The sequence below is a fragment of the Cuculus canorus genome, chromosome 5, assembly GCF_017976375.1.
Source record: "Cuculus canorus isolate bCucCan1 chromosome 5, bCucCan1.pri, whole genome shotgun sequence".
In the NCBI taxonomy this organism is placed as follows: Eukaryota; Metazoa; Chordata; class Aves; order Cuculiformes; family Cuculidae; genus Cuculus; species Cuculus canorus.
The window spans coordinates 58,269,140-58,285,554 of NC_071405.1; the positions used below are offsets into that span (position 1 = coordinate 58,269,140).

Below are 16,415 nucleotides of genomic sequence, written 5' to 3' on the forward strand. Positions count from 1 at the left end.
GAACAGTTATGCATTTGAACTGTGATAGAGTTCTTGGTCAGATCCAACTATCTCAGTCCTTTAAGATTTAATTGCAATTTGAGAGTAAGTCTCATTGGTAAGACTGTTGCACATTATTTACATGATCTGGGGAAAATATGGGCAAAGGTATGCATGGAATTTATTTAATATCTTTGGGGATTCAGTTTCAATCTACTCACTCTGAAAGAGTTACTTCTATGTAAGCTTCCATAGCCTATCTTTTAGTATCTAAGATGTTAAATTGTTTTTTTTCATCTAGGCAAATAGCCTACCCTTTTTTTTTTCAAATATCTACTTTCCAGAGAAGCAAAAAGTACCATGCTTACTTTTGAGGTAGTTGTTGAAATTGAGAAGTTGGTTGTTTTTGCTTTGACTTGTGATTTGTGGTGGTAAATATTTGCTGTTTCTAAAGGAACTGCTGTTTTAAAACTGATAAGTCTCCGAAAAACAGTATATGCTGATTTTTGTATTATAGATAGAAACCTGTTGTTGAAAAAAAATATGTGTGGTGATGTCAGAATATCATGTGTCTGTTTAATAGCTTGACAGCTTTATGATGAGTTTTATTTTTAAATAAAATTTGTTTTATAAGCTGTGTTATAATAATACCAACTATATTGTCTGTTCTTCAGCTGTTTTATTTAAAAAAAATGTACTTGATATGTCTCCAAATAGTTCTGTGGTTTTCAAAAAAATTGTCTGGTTTTGTACTGATGATAAAACTGAAACAATGATAGGGATCAAAGGAATGTTGTGGCTTTTAAAGGGGCCATATTTAACATTTTTGAGGTCAGAAATCCAAAAGTATTTTAGCCTTTGCAACACTGAATCATTTCATATAATAAAAGCTTAAAAATGAGATTAGTTTTTGACAATAGTTGTGTTTTAAATATAGCAATATAGTTTATGTAAATAATGAAAACAATATATAAGAACTTTGTTTATCCACTTTGCATGTTTGTTATAGATATAATTGGGGATTGCTGTAGTTATAGTTCTCTTTGAATCAGAAAAGGAATGATTATAACTTAGCAACTTTTCTTCTTCAAACTTCAGATTGTCCAAGTGAATTAGAAACAAATGAATTTCTCAATCAAGCAGAAAAAACGCATAGCAAGAGTAGAAACAATCCGGATTTCATTAAAAGGAATATTGAGGTAAGCATTAAAGCAGAAGATCATTAATATTTTGTTAAATATTAAATAAAAAATATCATGTGAGTTCTTCTGGAGACAGTTGGGTTTTTTAATTGGGAATATTGTAAGTTAATTAGCCATAAATGAAAAAATATTGCTGTTAAAAAGTATTGTTCATGTATTGTATAAGATAGTTCTCTGCTTAGATGGGGAATAGTACTGCTTCTGTGTATTTGCTGAAGAGCACTGGATATTGAATTGTGCTGCTTGTACCTGCACTCAGCTTGTTTTGAAGGCAAGTATTTACTAAGACTTTCTTTAAATGTGTTTACTTTAAGTTAAAGGAAGATGTTCTTATACATGAATAATATTCATACCTGTTCTTTATTTATCCATAGCCTGCATGGGACCCTTACTTACACAAGACTTCTTTCAGTCAGAACAGAGATGCCTTGATTTTCATGCTTTTTTTTTTTTTTTTCTGTGAAGACCTAGCAGCTATAATGAGTGTTCATCTAATGAAAAATATCTGCCCCTCCAGCTATGTCAGACTCTTACGAGATTATCAATTTATTATGGAGATGTTTTTTTCCAGAGTGATAATTTGTATTATGGCAATAAACAAGATTGGGACGTTAATTTCAGAGTTTAAAAATTTTGTTTCGGTGCTGTTTGAACTAATGGAGTTCTGGTTTTCTTTTTTTCTTTTTGTAAATAATTCAGCTAGCAAAAGATTCGGGAAGCCAGATTGCTCTGCTTGAGGAAGAAAGACAAAGGCTAACCGAACTATTGAAAGATACAGAGGATGGAATTGAATTGCAAGGTCTTGAGGTATGGCGTCTTTAATTTGTACTGTCCTGTTGTCTTTGGCTTATTTTTACAGTAAATCTAAAATTGATTTGATTTTGGTCCTACCATGAAGAAACCTACTGAGAGGTGAGAAAAAAGCTGGGCAAATCCGTTTGGCTTTGTCTCCAAGAATGAATTTTCATTGGCTGCTTTGTATATTTTACTAACACTTGGACATGCTTGGACTCGGAAAAACAGCAGAGCTTAAAAGAAAAGTTAAAAACGGATGGAAGGAGCCTCAGAAGCACACTGGGAGAAGATGATAACCTGTTTTCTCTGTAAAAAGGTGAGGTTGACGCCTATCAATCTAAGTGACTAGTGCCGTGGTCTCTGTTAGAAGGACCAGCAACTGCTTCAAAGAAACTCCGAGAAGTTTTTGAGGACATGAACTTCTGAATGTAGCAGTTGGGGAAATATACATTGATGAAGCTTATGTATCCATTTAGAAAAATAACGTGATGTCTTTGTGTGGCTTCGAACTCACTTGGTCTTAAAAGTATACAGAGGAGCCAAAGCCTGCTTAAGCGTTAGGCACTTATGCTTTAACATAATATCATTAAAGGGCGTGCAGTCTGCATACTGCGGTGGATGGCAAGAACTGAAGTAGATAGAAATAGCTTTCCTCATGCAGAGTGAAAACTGTGTTTGATTTTCCCACCAATCACTACTTGTAGGAGAGTCTGTGCCACAAAATGGTTCCTAGCGATGCGAAGACATCGAGTCTTTTGATCTCCCAGTTAACTAGGAGGTGACCTTTATTTCTTACTGCTTTGAGGGGAAAGTTACAGTGAAGGAGTTCTCAAGGACTCTGTTGTTTTACAGAGGTAATCATAAGGGTGTTAGTATGGGAAGACAAAATTTGATTTGGAAAATGAATCATACTGGAACTTAACAGTACTTTTCAACTATATATGGCGTTAAACATGCTAAATATATGTGTTTTCACAGAATGAGTATGCTCAAACTATGTAAAATTGTTATAATGCTTCAAGAAACTGGCATCATAGTAAATAAGAAGAAATATTGGGAAAATGCCTGCTTTGTGCAAAAAAAATTAGGTGACCTTTCTCATTTCTTTTACATTAAAATGTACATTATGTTAAGTCTACAGGAATGTTATGAACTTTTTCACGTTTGTATGTGTACAGTGAATCATAGTTCCTAAGAGGAAACGTGAACTTTCTGTAGAATGAATAACATATATCCAAGTTCTGGTTTCTGTTTAATCCGTACAGCTAAAAATGATCTGGAGTAAATTATTTTTCAGTAGGTTAAACAGCAACTTTGGTGTGAGAGAAAGAAACAAAAGCAAATGCAATTTATATGTATGTCCAAGAGGTGTTGCTCTTCATTACTCTTTTCTAAAATGTAATTAAAATCCATGTTTATAAATTACTGTTTTAGGATATGGGGCAAGGAGATGAGCTTGGGATTTTCTTCATCTGAATCCAAACTGGTGAATGTGGAAGCAGAACTAACTTACCTACAGTTTGTGACATTAAACAAATCTGTAATTACCCAGCTTCAATGTGATTTCTAAGTTGAAACTCATTTGAGCGGTGGTCCGAAACTTTTCTCCTTTCTGTAAGGAAACTGGTAAATACACCCTAAGTTTTGGCATTTGCAGAGCTTTTAGGGGCAAATTATAAGTAAGGGAGTCTGCATCTGTCAGGAAAACCTGAGGGTTGAATGACTAAAAAGTGTGCAGTATTTTAAGTGACTCTTCTTTCACAGTTACTAAACGAAAGTAGGAGGACAGAAAATAATCTTTGCTGATCATCGGTATGCACAGGTTTGAAACTATCAGCCACACTCAGTGCTTATGTTAATGAGATGAAAAAACTTTTAACTTATGTAAAATTGCACCAGTCTTCCTCTTGACCTGACATTAGCTCCCTCTTTTTACATATTTTTTTAAGACACAAACACTGACCTTGCAGATTGACTTACTTGTCTGTGTGAAATATTAATCAGCAAATGATATTGAACAGAGATGTTTGACCTAGTTGACATGGTTTTGCTTTAGAAAAATACAGTGGAAGGCTCTTTAGCCTAATGTTGGTCTACTGGTTAGGAGAGTTTTTTTACTGTTCTTTTAGTTTGTTGCATATTGCAGAACAAAGCTAAAACTCACTGGATCATTATGTAATTGATCTTTTGTCTGTGCATTTGGGAAAAGATTCAAGGTATTCTATTAGATATACTTGCAACAGGTTTGGCATTATAATCCCATATAAGGGTGGCAAAACGGTACTTTATCCAGCCTTTGAATGGGAAGAAACCCTAAGGAGAAGTTTGTGGGGTGTTTTTGTTTGTTTGTTTGTTTTTTGTTTGTTTGGTTTTTTTTCCTCTTGCTGGAAAGGTTGGTGTTTGATTAACAGTAGCATTTCTTCTGGTCTTCTTTCCTGGTCAAGGAAATATTTCAATTTGAGGACATGGTCCTTTGACTGATAAATGTCAGCATTTAAAGGTGTGAAGATATTTTAAACAGCTAGAAAACATCATAGCTTTCTGACCTACAGAATAGTGGCTTTTTTTTACAGAATTAATTATTTTACTGATTGCAAAAGTCTTCTCTAACCATACATAGTTATTGAGTTTTTCTTTAAGCTTCACAAAATTTAGAGGCTTTTATGCAGGGTAGCTAATGCAGGGTAGCTAATGCAAATTCTGACTAGCGATGCATACCTTTATACCTTTTTTTTTTCCTCCCCACCAGTTCTCAAAGCATCAAGGCTATGGAAAAGTATACTTTTTATTCAGATTTTGTGTTTGGCACATGTCACTATCATGTGAGCATGATCTATAGGAATTTTACTGTTTATATCAGATAATGAATAGATCAGTACACAGGATGTGTGTTACTGTGAGTCTTGGTACGATGAAAAAGAATGAGAATGGTCATTTGTGGATTAGTCTAGTCTGTAGTAGATATCTCTTGAAAGGAGACAGCTCCTAGATCTACTGCCAAAATAGAATAGAAGAAAGGATAATAGTTAGTTACTTAAACCTGTCTAGTCTGGAGGTGGATTCTTCCTCTCCCACATTTGAATTATATTATGGGTGAGGCATTTCCTGTGGCTGCTTTATAACAAAAATCATAGGGAAATTACCGGCTAATGAGTAATCTAGACTGCTTGAAGCTGGCCCAGGTAACTGTCCAGCTGATGGCCACTTTCATCCTACTTCATTCTGACTTTTTATTAAAAAGCTGGTGCAAGCACATGGACTAAAGTAGCGTTTTTGAGTTTATCAATCAAGGCAGAGCTGGCTACGTGATGTGAATTCCTCTATGTAGTGTAATGTGGATTAGATAACTTCATTTGACTCATACTACTAAATATGTTACATGTCCAAACAGCACTTCTTGTTTTTTAAAGCAAGTAGATGTTTTAAGAGCATTTAAAATATTTTAGAAGTACATATTGGTGTTAATCTCATTGTCAAAGCTGCAGGGGTATAATTTGTTTCAGATGTTCCGCAGTAATAAGCTGTTATAAAAGTATCGTTCTGAGTTAACAGACAAGAAACATTGGCAGGACAGAAGCTTATTATCCAGGCAAAGCCATCTTGAAGTTACAAAAGAGAATGTGTGAGTCCATTTAACCCTGGAGTAAAGTAGCTGCTGGAGCGATTTGAATACTTGGAGCTTAGGGTATGAGAGCATGGGATACAGATGCTGAGCTGTAGCTAATGACCCAGTTGCAGTTTAACTGACTCCTGTAGAGTTATTTCTGTGTGTTTGCATTGTGCTCTTCAGTGTCTGATTAGGGGGTAGTTAGCATGGCACAAGTGTAGTACCACATGGCATGCTTATGTTAGGATGGTCACTGTCTCACCTGCACAAATACTTCCACTAAGCTGGCGAGCTTCTAGAGATATTTCTGAGTGGCTCTTCTGGAGTTAGGTCATGACCGGGTCAGGCTTACTGGTTATGTCATCATACTTGTATGAGAAAGTGTTAGAAGAACTGATTTTGTTTCACAAAATGGATTACTTCTTTTTTGTTGATGTTTTTTGTTTAGTAGAGTGTGGAGGAAATTTATGACAGGTGTTTGGGTTATCCTTTTTGTAACCAGTGTGTTTTAGGGTATTAGGGGTGAATCAGGGATGACCTCATAGCAGTGGTATTGTAATTGGAAGCTGATATTTCCTCGTCTCGTGTGGATGCTACTGCTTGAACAGCCAGAGGACTAATCTGAAACCTGTAAAGGAGTGGTGGACATGAATCACTTTTAAGACAGATGTTGAAGTTTTAGGGCAAGGTGCTGGCCTCTTCTGTTAGAAAAAAGAAAAGAAAGAAGCAACATTCCCTTGTCCTCTCCCACATATCCGTCCTGCCCTTCCAAGGTCCTACCTGATTTTCTTTGTGGTCAGGACAGAGATGTAATCTGCTTGTGTAATTCCCAGTGAATGGTGGTTGTGCAGACCTGCTTTCCTGAGTGTGAGACAAGAGTGCCAGATTGCTGTGGAGAACAAACATGTGTTTGTGAATATGAGTTCATTTGTTTGGGTTAAGTGGGCCAAGCTCACTTATAATATGCAACTGTCTTTGCTAGGAGCTTGTATTCTTATTGATTAGTCAGGTGTTATTGCTATCAAGAGAATAAAAAAACATACAAATCGTGATCAGGAAAAAATTGTACTCTCTCTGTCTCTCCCAGTGTTTCTGTAGTGACATACTGGGGCTTTAGAAGTGCCACAGCTACTTCCCTCAAAGCAGTTCCTTTGCTTTCCTACAGATGCCTTCTTTTGTTCTTTGGCAATACATTGCAAGTGTCACATTGCAAGTGTCGCATTACATCTCATATCCTCGTTTTGAGATTTGGCTCCAGTTGGTTTCTGCCATAGCATCAGGTCCTGCAGTTTCATTCTAAGCCTGATTGTGTTCAGACTTTCTCTCTTATTGAATGGAAAGTGGTTGTCCTTTTAGACATAGCTGCTGATTATATTTCCTTCTTTGAACCGCATGGGAGTCTAGTGCTTCCACTTCGTTCAGAGGACAATAGAAAGTAGTGTATTATGGTCCACTTTATTTATTCGACACTATCCTGCATGACATTCTTGTCTCTAAATTGAAGAGACTTGGATTTTGTGAATGGAACAGTTGATGGGTAAGGAATTGACTGGATGGCCACACTTAAAGAGTGACAAGTGACAAGTGGCGTTCTGCAATGGTTGGTTTTGGGATCAATGATGTTTAACATCTTTGTCAGAGGCATGGACAGTGGGATTGAGTGCACCCTTGGCAAGTTTGCTGATGCCACCAAGCTGTGTGGCGCACCAAGCTTCCCAACACATTGGAGGGAAAGGGTGCCATCCAGAGGAACCTTTAAGGCTTGAGAGATGGACCCGTGTAAACACTATGAAGTTCAACAGGGCTGAGTCCAAGGTCCTGCACCTGGGTTGGGGCAATTCCAAGCAGGGTTACAGGCTGGGCAGAGAATGGATTGAGAGTAGCCCTGAAGAGAAGGATTTGGGGGTGCTGATGGATGAGAAGCTCAACATGAGCCAGTAATACGTGCTTGCAGCCCAGAAAGCCAGCCACGTCCTGGTCTGCATCAAAAGAAGTGTGGCCAGCAGGTTGAGGGAGGTGATTCTCCTGCTTTACTCCACTTTTGTGAGACCTTGCCTGGAGTACTGTGTTCAGTTCTGGAGTCCTTGGCATGGGTCTGTTAGAGTGAGTCCAGAAGAGCCACGAAGATGATCAGAGGGCTGGAACGCCTCCCATATGAGGACAAGCTGAGAGAGTTGGAGTTGTTCAGCTTAGAGTAGAGAAGGCTCCTGGCAGGCCTTATAGCAGCCTTCCAGTACCTTGAAGGGGGCCTATAGGAAAGCTGGGGAGGGGCTCTTTATCAGGGAGTGCAGTGATAGGATGAGAGGTAATGGTTTTAGGGTAAGAGAGGGGAGATTTAGATTAGATATTAGGAAGACATCTTTTACTGTGAGGCTGGTGAGGCACTGGAACAGGCGGTCCAGAAAAGTCATGGAAGCCCCATCCCTGGAGGTGTTCAAGGCCAGGAGGGGTGAGGCTTTGAGCAACCTAATCCAGTGGGAGGTGTCCCTGCCCATGGCTGGCAGGTTGGAACTGGGTGATATTAAAGTCTCTTCTGACCCAAACCATTCTTTATTTCTATGATTTGGACCTGCTGGGCAGGTCTGATTGCATACCAGAACAGATTTATCTCTGCATTTGCTACCAGACTTTGAGATGCAATTTCATTGTGGGGGATTTGTCAAGATGTGTTCAGTGTAGTTGAGAACATCTCAATTTTATGCTTGTTGACTTGCATTTATCTTTTTTAGAAGCAAGAAGTATCTTCCCGTCGCACGTTTGCTATATGGCCAGCTCTGTACAGTTCCTTGGACCTAAGCTATAATATGTCTCCAGATTGAGTGTGCAGACAGGGAGCGCTGAGATGCAAAGCATTACAGAAGTGATTTAGGGTGACGTTGAGAACAGTTTCTGAGGGCTGTGCTTTTCCATTTTGGTATTAGCATTGAAAATGTGAGCTGTTAGCACGTTCTTTTTGTATTCTGCTTAGGATCTATGTTGGCCAGACACATTCCTCTTCATCTCTGTCCTCTGCACTATCTTGCAAAGGAGCACAACACTTCTAGAACTGATTTTCATGCCAGTGGCACCATGAAGTGATACTTACTGTCCAACATTGATCTATATGCAAATTAGATGGTGACAAGCAATTAGTGATGTGAGTGTTGGTCTCTTCTAACAAATAACAGAATGAGAGGAAACGGTCTCAGTTTGTACCATGGGAAATTTAGGCTGGATGTTAGGAAATATTATTTCACCGAAAGAGTTATCAAGCATTGAAACAGGCCCAGGGAAGTTATCTATAGAGTCACCATCCCTGGGGTATTTATAAGATGCGTAGATGTGGTGCTTAGGGACATAGTGGTGAACTTGGCAGTGTTGGGTTTATGGTTTGACTCAATGTTTTTAAAGGTCTTTTCCAACCTAAACGATTCTGTGATTCTGTGATCCTTCAAAAGGGAGCTGGAACTGCTATGTTGAATGACTACAGAAATCATGAGGGAAGAGTTTCCATCCATGGAGGGGAGCTGTGATAGGCATGGCTTGGCATGGCATGAGACTGTTTTCAAGGTTTGACAAACTTGGCTAAGAGGCCATAAAGTGAGATGCATCGTTAAGGAAAAGGGGTTAACTATCCAAAGCACTTCACTACAGCTTAAAGAGAACTTAATCAAGGGAGTTGGGTTTTTTTTCAAGTGTGTTTGGTACTTGAATATTGGTATATTTCATCTATATACTGAAAATAAATGCACTTGACATGTTACTGCCTTTATAGTCTGTTTCCTTTGGGAATGAGCATTAAATATTTTCTGTATCTTTCAACAGGAGGATGTCTCTGGTTTGCTAGCACCAGGAGAAGGATACACACCTGAACCGATTGAATTTCATCACCTCAATGAGATAAACATTAAGCTTCAAGTGCTACTCTCTAATGGGGGGGATTTTTCTGCTATTTCCAACTCTTGCTCAAAATCTCCAAGCCAGATTTATCAGGTATATTGCAGAACAGAGCTTATGTTGCAGATTTCTTGTTTGGTGCATGTGGAGATCTGAATTAAGTGAAAATACAGCATGCATATACATTTGTATTTTTGCTTTTTTCTTCAGTTATGTCCTATTTATTCTCAAAGTATATATGTTAAATAGTGAAAATATTGGCTAAAGAAATCATACAGAAAATTAGTATGTTGTTATTTTGAGTGATATATAATTAAAGAAATGTCTTGCTTTTAACATTTGTTGATTCCTCACTTTCAACAAGAAATTTCATATGCAGGAGTTGGTAACTCGGATGTTTTAAACTGCATGAGGGCCTCTGGTTTTGTCAGCATAGTGACGCCTCTCCCATAATAATTCATCTTTGGGAATTAGAATTGGATTTCTTCTTAACTCAGGATTCCAAAAGTGCCTCTACATTTATGATATGAAAGATAAAGCAATTACTGATAATCAGTCTTAAAGACTGTAGAAAATAAATTTAAATTATCTCCCTTGTTTTTAACAGTGTTTGTCCTTTTTCCTTGCCAGGGAAACTGTTGAGATGTCAGCCTTGAGAAATGATTGTTTGAATTTTGTATGTAGAAGACTGCAATTTATCCTATGCCCCAGTATTGTTGCCCTGATATAATGGAGGAAATGCAACATGAAATACCACAATTCCTATTTTGCACTAATTTGCACAAGAATTTTTTACTTTTGTACAATTTACAGTTTATAGATAGAGGCTCCATAAGAGCGTACGTTGGAAAAACTGTTTTCAGTTACCAGTGTGAGATATATCTCTGAATGTCTAAAATAACTGTGGGATTTTTTTTTCTTTTTCTAAAGAGCACTTTATTGTAATTTTTTATATTATCTTCGTCCTGAACTTCAGGTATTGTTTTACCTGTAATAGTGTTTTCTGTTGCTCTGGCAGTTCCAGGGAAGTCACATGTTGATGTTCTGTATTTACCACCTGGGATTTAAAGTGTGAAACAGCGACTCCCTCTAGTGGGTAATCAGTTATGCAAATGCGATTAGTCATTATCTGAAGCTGATGGGCCTGAGCTTATCAATGGTTGCTGCTGGGTCTGACGCTCACTGGTAGGAGACAGCAACTTGAATTTAGTGCGACTGCCTATGGTAATGAACATTCTAAGGAGCGTTTGTCCAAGTGCTTCTTGCTGCTTCCTTTTCGGGTAAAAACTTGAAAGGATTTGAATAGAAACTTGCATTTCTGTGTATGCCTATTTAAAAGTAATGCATTATCTTTTTGAATAATATTAAAAGTAACAATCAAAAAGAGATAGTCACCATAAGCTTCCCTCATTAGTGAAAAGCATTTGCCCTTTAACTTTGTTTTGTAGCGTTTAAAAGGCTTTCAGTCATTGTAGTTCCAGGGAACACTTACAGGATTCCATTTGTAATTTTTTTGTTTTGTTCAGGTAAACTTAAACATGTGAGTCATTTTGATGAAAGCTACCAAAGAATAGGAGTATTTAGAGGTGGTTTTATAAGTTTAGAGAAGGAGCTAAACACAATAACTAAGTTGAAGTGAGTAGGAGGCTGTAGCTATTTTAAGACTGGATTTAAGGCACTATTTGCATAAATACAAAACAAATTTAAGAAAAAAACAATGAAACAAACAACAAAACAAATCTCACTGTGCAGATACCTAATTCTAGAAGTCTGATTTCCAGCTGCCTTCCCTGTTCACTCCAGAGTCGTGTAGGTGCCTTCATTCCTGATTTTCTTTGTGTTCAAAGCTGCTTCTCTCAGCAGAACACAGGGTATCTAGTGGTTGCTGTTCTTTCATTGTGATCCAGACTTTAGGCAAGTCAATGATAAGTTCTTCCTGGACCTTGATTTGGTAGGTGCAATCTACATTGTGAGAAACAAAATATGTGTTGGTAGGACTGGGGATTTGTAGTATTCAAATCTTTTAGTGATAATCTGGTAATGTTGAAGTCTCAGATAAGTTTTTCTTGATTTATTTTATACTGAATTTCAGCTTAGATCGTATCACTACTTCTCCCATAACTGATGTCAATGCTATAAGACTGAATTGCTAGATAAAGGTGTTGGCTCATATGCTATGGAAATAAATTTGAATGCCCTCCAATATTTGTTTCTTACGAGTTCAGCTTTTTAAATTAAGGTTCTAGGAGAAGGCAAAAAGACACCTCTGAAAGTACAGAATTAATTTGAATTAGTCTAGTTGTTACGCTACACAAGTCTAATTTGGAACATGGACATCCTTTTCTTTGGAGAAGAGGCTGATTTCAGTGATATTAATCTTTCTTATAAAAATCGGTACTGAAATTCTTTCTGATTTTCATAATGTGGATTTCATCTGCTGTTGTTCAGTAGGGTGTAATGCATTAGTGATGGGGAACATTGGGAAAAGCTGTTAGTGTATAAATTATCTGCTTGGATTTTCAGTTAGAATTTTAGAAGTAATTAAAACAAGATTAGCCTAGAGTTGCCTATCATAAAGCTGCACATTCTTTACTTCCAAGAAATGCATTAGATATAACTTTAAAAATGCAAACTCTTAATCACCACTGGCTCAGTGGGAGATCTGCTTTCTACCACTGATAGATACTTTGTCAGGATATAGGAACTGTGCTCTGACCCTGAAATCTGTAACGACTGGCTTTAATTATCCTACAGTACCAGAGATGAGCTGTTACAGAGGAGCACAGATTCATCTTTTTGTGCAGTGACTCCAGCTGGATTCAGAATGGTTTTCCATTACTAATGTTCTCTTTTACATGGAAATGTTTCTCATCAGAACTGTATTTCTCTGCAGTGTGTCTTTGTTGTTGTGCCAACTTAGTGAAATATTTAAAAAGCTTCTGTCTTACTCAGTATTTTTGGGAAAAAACAAGTTAAATTGAATGTAGTCCTGGAAGAGACAGGAAAGTTGGTAGGATGAAGAAAACTAAGTGTAAGAGTGTGAAGAGTACAATTACCAGCTTAAAAGTAAAATGAAATGAAGACGATGTTTTAAAAAAAGATAATATCTGTCTGCTTAATTGTATTATAAAGATAATTACTGTAATGTTGTGTAGTACCTTGATGAGTTCTTTTATACCTGATTGGGTTTCTTGTATCAGAAAAATAATCCATTTTTCAATTATAGCAATAAACTATATACTTAACAGTTTAAAACTAAACAAATACTCAAAATGATAAAAAATATCTGAAGATGCACTAATGTTTCAATTAATTAATTCTCTCATGGCCTATATTGCATGCCTGCACTTCACTAGAATAGCTGGTTTTGACCGGTATCTCTATTTCAGGGCATGGTTAGCAGCAGATTAATAAGCTGATCAGCTGGTTTTGTGACTCAAGATTATGTGACGCCAACATCTTTCATTACATGGGATTTTGGTTTTATTTATTTATGGAATTTTGGAGAAAAGGGTGTGCAACAAATAATTTTGGGCATTTCAAATGCTGGATGTACCTATTTTGCATTATAATTGTTACAGCTTTGGCTGTTGCCAAGTGCTTTTATCTTCACTCATGTTATATTTCCTACCTCATCTCTAAGACTTTTAGGTATTTCTTAAACTCAAAGGTACTTGACTACCTACATGTGTGATATAACTGAAACATAAAATGTTTTGAAACGTTTGAAACATTGGCAATAAAATGTTGGCTGTGATGTAATACTTCCTGCATTTATTTAATGACATGTTGAGAAAAATATTAAAAAATTATTAAGTGGGGAAAAGTCTTAACTTTGCTCATATGGTGTGAGTTCTGATCAGTTACTATTCAGAGATGAGAGAAATAGGACTGTAAAAATGATTCTGTGAAAGCAGCAGATATCAAATAGGTTATTTGGAACAGTTATAAAAGGAATACAGGATGAAACGGAAGATATCACTGCTGCTGTACAAGTCTGTAGTGCACCATATAGCTTGACTATTGTGCATCCATGGTCCCCAGATCTCGTAACCAGTACAGAAAAAATGCAAAACTGGTTACCAGAATGCTCAGAAGCATAGGATGGCTTCTGTGCAAGGAGTGACTTACACAGAGATGGGGAAAAATTGAGTAAGAGGGAATGTAATTGAAATGTGCAAAACCATGCTGATCAGAGAAGAGAGTAAATACTAACAATTTTTTTACCATCTCATCTAAATACAGTTATATCAGTTGTGGATGTTGGTGTTGGAGAAATGTTGAAACAAGTGCTTTTTACTTCTGCTTTCTGGTTCTTAGTTCAAATTTTATCCAGCACACTGGTAAGAACTGGCTCAGTATTGTGGCAGAAATTGATATTCAAGGAAAGTTTGCAGAGAATAGAATTGTCACGTTTACCCTGGTTAAGAATTTCTTTTGATAGAACAATATTATCTTACTAGAGAAGCAACCAGGCTTAAAATCATACTGAGTGTGATATGTAGTTTTCCTGAAGTTTGAAGAAGGGGCTTGTAAGCTCTTGCAGCAGCTGAGCTGTCTGTACAATGAAACATGTATGCCTGAAACTATTTGAAAGGCTAAGGCAGAGATCTACATAAACCTTTGCTTCAAATATGTGTGTGGAAAAGAAAGTTGGTACTGCAGCAATAATATTTTCAGACATGCTGTTTGCACTTCAAGCTCTGTTCTTTGATGAAGGCTGAATTGATATAAAAAATATTCAACCAGTAGTCTGTGCATACCAACTCCAAAATAAAATACTGGGAAGTGTAACGCAGTATTTAGTGACTTCTCACTACCACTAGTTACATATCCTTACAGGAGCATCCATAACAGTGCTTTTTAAAACAAAGAGTTACGACTGAAGCTCTGATCTATGCTGAGCACTAGCTGCTGACATGGCAATGTCTCTGTACATGCACAGATCAAAGACTGGATTTAGAATTGTAATTACAGAAATAGCTATAACTTTTTTTTTTTAATATAAAAAGAAAAAAAATATGGTGCTATCATCTTCCTCTCGCCCTTCCATGAATAATTTCACTTGCATTAAAATCACTGAAAGAACAAAGCCATGTAAAAGCAATTCCTCTTATAGAGGGAAGTTTTTAAGTTGTTATACTTAAAGCTGCTTTGCCAGCTTTGTATTTATATTGCAGATATAAACGTCATATCCTTATTTCATATATTAATAAATATAAGTTTAAATAAGTCTTTTGGTTTTTTATGTTCTGTATAGATGCCAGTCATGCAGACTTCTTGACATTGAACATCATACATCGTTAAAAAACCTCTGTATTTAAGAGCCCACTATTAAGAATTTGGGTTTAGGTGGCCCACATTAAGTTTCAGTCCAATTTGGAGAGATTCTAGTCATTAACAGATGGTACTACTTATATCTCTCTCTGTTAAGGGAAAATTTACTGGCATTGTGGTACTGCCAAGTATTGCCAACTGTAAATATATATTCAAAGATTTTTACTGGGTTAAAATGTTTATTTTCAGGCACTTAATAGTTTGGTATAAATGTCAAAACTCATAGATTTGTTTGATGTTTAGAAGTTGTTTAGAGATGTTCTTTGTTTTTCACATATTGTAATTGAGAAATTTTCTGTTCAATGTTAAATTGCAAAGGTTGTTTTTCTTTCCAATTAGAAATGGTACTTGAAATTCCTTTCCTTCTGTTTCTTTATTAAGACTGCTTGAGCTGCTTCTGAAAATAAGAATGAATAGGGTATGTTTCCATTAAATGGTTCCACTGGGTTGAATTAACTAACAGGGTTTTTTTTGATTGTATTTCCCCCCGCCCATGATTTGGACTCCTTGAGTTCCGTAGTTCCATTAGTTTGCAAGAGAAAGCTCTGTTGTTTTCCAATTACAACATAACTTCACTGTTTTGCCAATACTTGTCATTTTTAATGATCCAAATTACATGTAATGTTGAACCTTGAGTGTATTCAGGACAGATACAAACTTCAGAATCCCATCCAAAGCTACTGAAGGATGTGAGAATGTGTAACCCACACCTTTAATAATGGTTGTACATCTAACTCCAACTTAGAGAGGGTTATTTCTCATTGATATCCAGTAAACAAAACCTACAGTCATTTCAGCTTAGTTCTTCCTGGCTTAATTCTGATCCCGATATGGTTAGTAGTAGCAGGCTTTGAACTCATCATTCAGTGGATTTTTGTTGTTCTAGAGATTTTAAGCATCAAAATGTTAGCTCTCTAGACTTAGAAGTTCCTCTTAAAATTTGAAGGGGAAGTATTCTTTTACTGAAATAAGTCCGCCTGATGTTTAGCTATTGTATTTGAAAATGTGCGTTATGAAAATTATACATTCGTGAAATTTGAAATCGACGCATTACTCCAAGTATAACAGTATTTTCATAATAGAAGTCAAAAGAGCACTCGTCCAGCTTTGAAGCAATATGAAGTCATATGTTTAACTTCTGCCTATTCTTCCTTTTGTCAGGAAGCTCTGGCTTATGCAAACAGAAGCCTAGAAGCAGTTCCAGGTGAAAAAGTTCTGCGGGACAATAAGGAACAATGTGATCAACAAAATCGTCTGAAAGAAATAGATCATCAGCTGAAATGCCTAGAGGAAAATTTTGTAAGTCTCCAATTTTTGTTGTATTTTTCTGCCCTGAGTTTGAAAACTTTGGAGTTTATCATTCCATAAAACTGAATTCTACAAACCTTGTGTACATTCCTGAAGGAATCCCCAAAGTTATATACAAGTGAAAGTCTCAAATAATTTTTCTTAATCTGGGAAATGTTTTTCAGTCATTATGCATGTTTCCCATTAACATAGTGTCTTTCAGAGTGAGATAAATTATTACTTTATCTTCCTCCCCAGAGGGGGATAGCATAAACAACCACATATAAATATATCCTAAAAGCATTTTTTTAATGGCTCATGTAATTCAGTGT

General features: G+C 36.6%; 1 protein-coding gene across 5 annotated transcripts in view; it reads left to right on the forward strand.

Moving 5' to 3' along the window:
* FSIP1 (fibrous sheath interacting protein 1) overlaps positions 1-16,415 on the forward strand; it is an 84,036-nt gene that overhangs the window by 9,847 nt on the left and 57,774 nt on the right. For 4 of the 5 annotated variants that reach the window (XM_054068140.1, XM_054068139.1, XM_054068137.1 and 1 more), the window contains exons 6-9: positions 1,078-1,178; positions 1,881-1,988; positions 9,385-9,555; positions 15,958-16,095. In XM_054068140.1, the coding sequence (XP_053924115.1) occupies positions 1,078-1,178; positions 1,881-1,988; positions 9,385-9,555; positions 15,958-16,095 (518 nt within the window). The remainder of the gene's footprint in view (positions 1-1,077; positions 1,179-1,880; positions 1,989-9,384; positions 9,556-15,957; positions 16,096-16,415) is intronic. The other variant, XM_054068138.1, reaches the window with a different exon arrangement.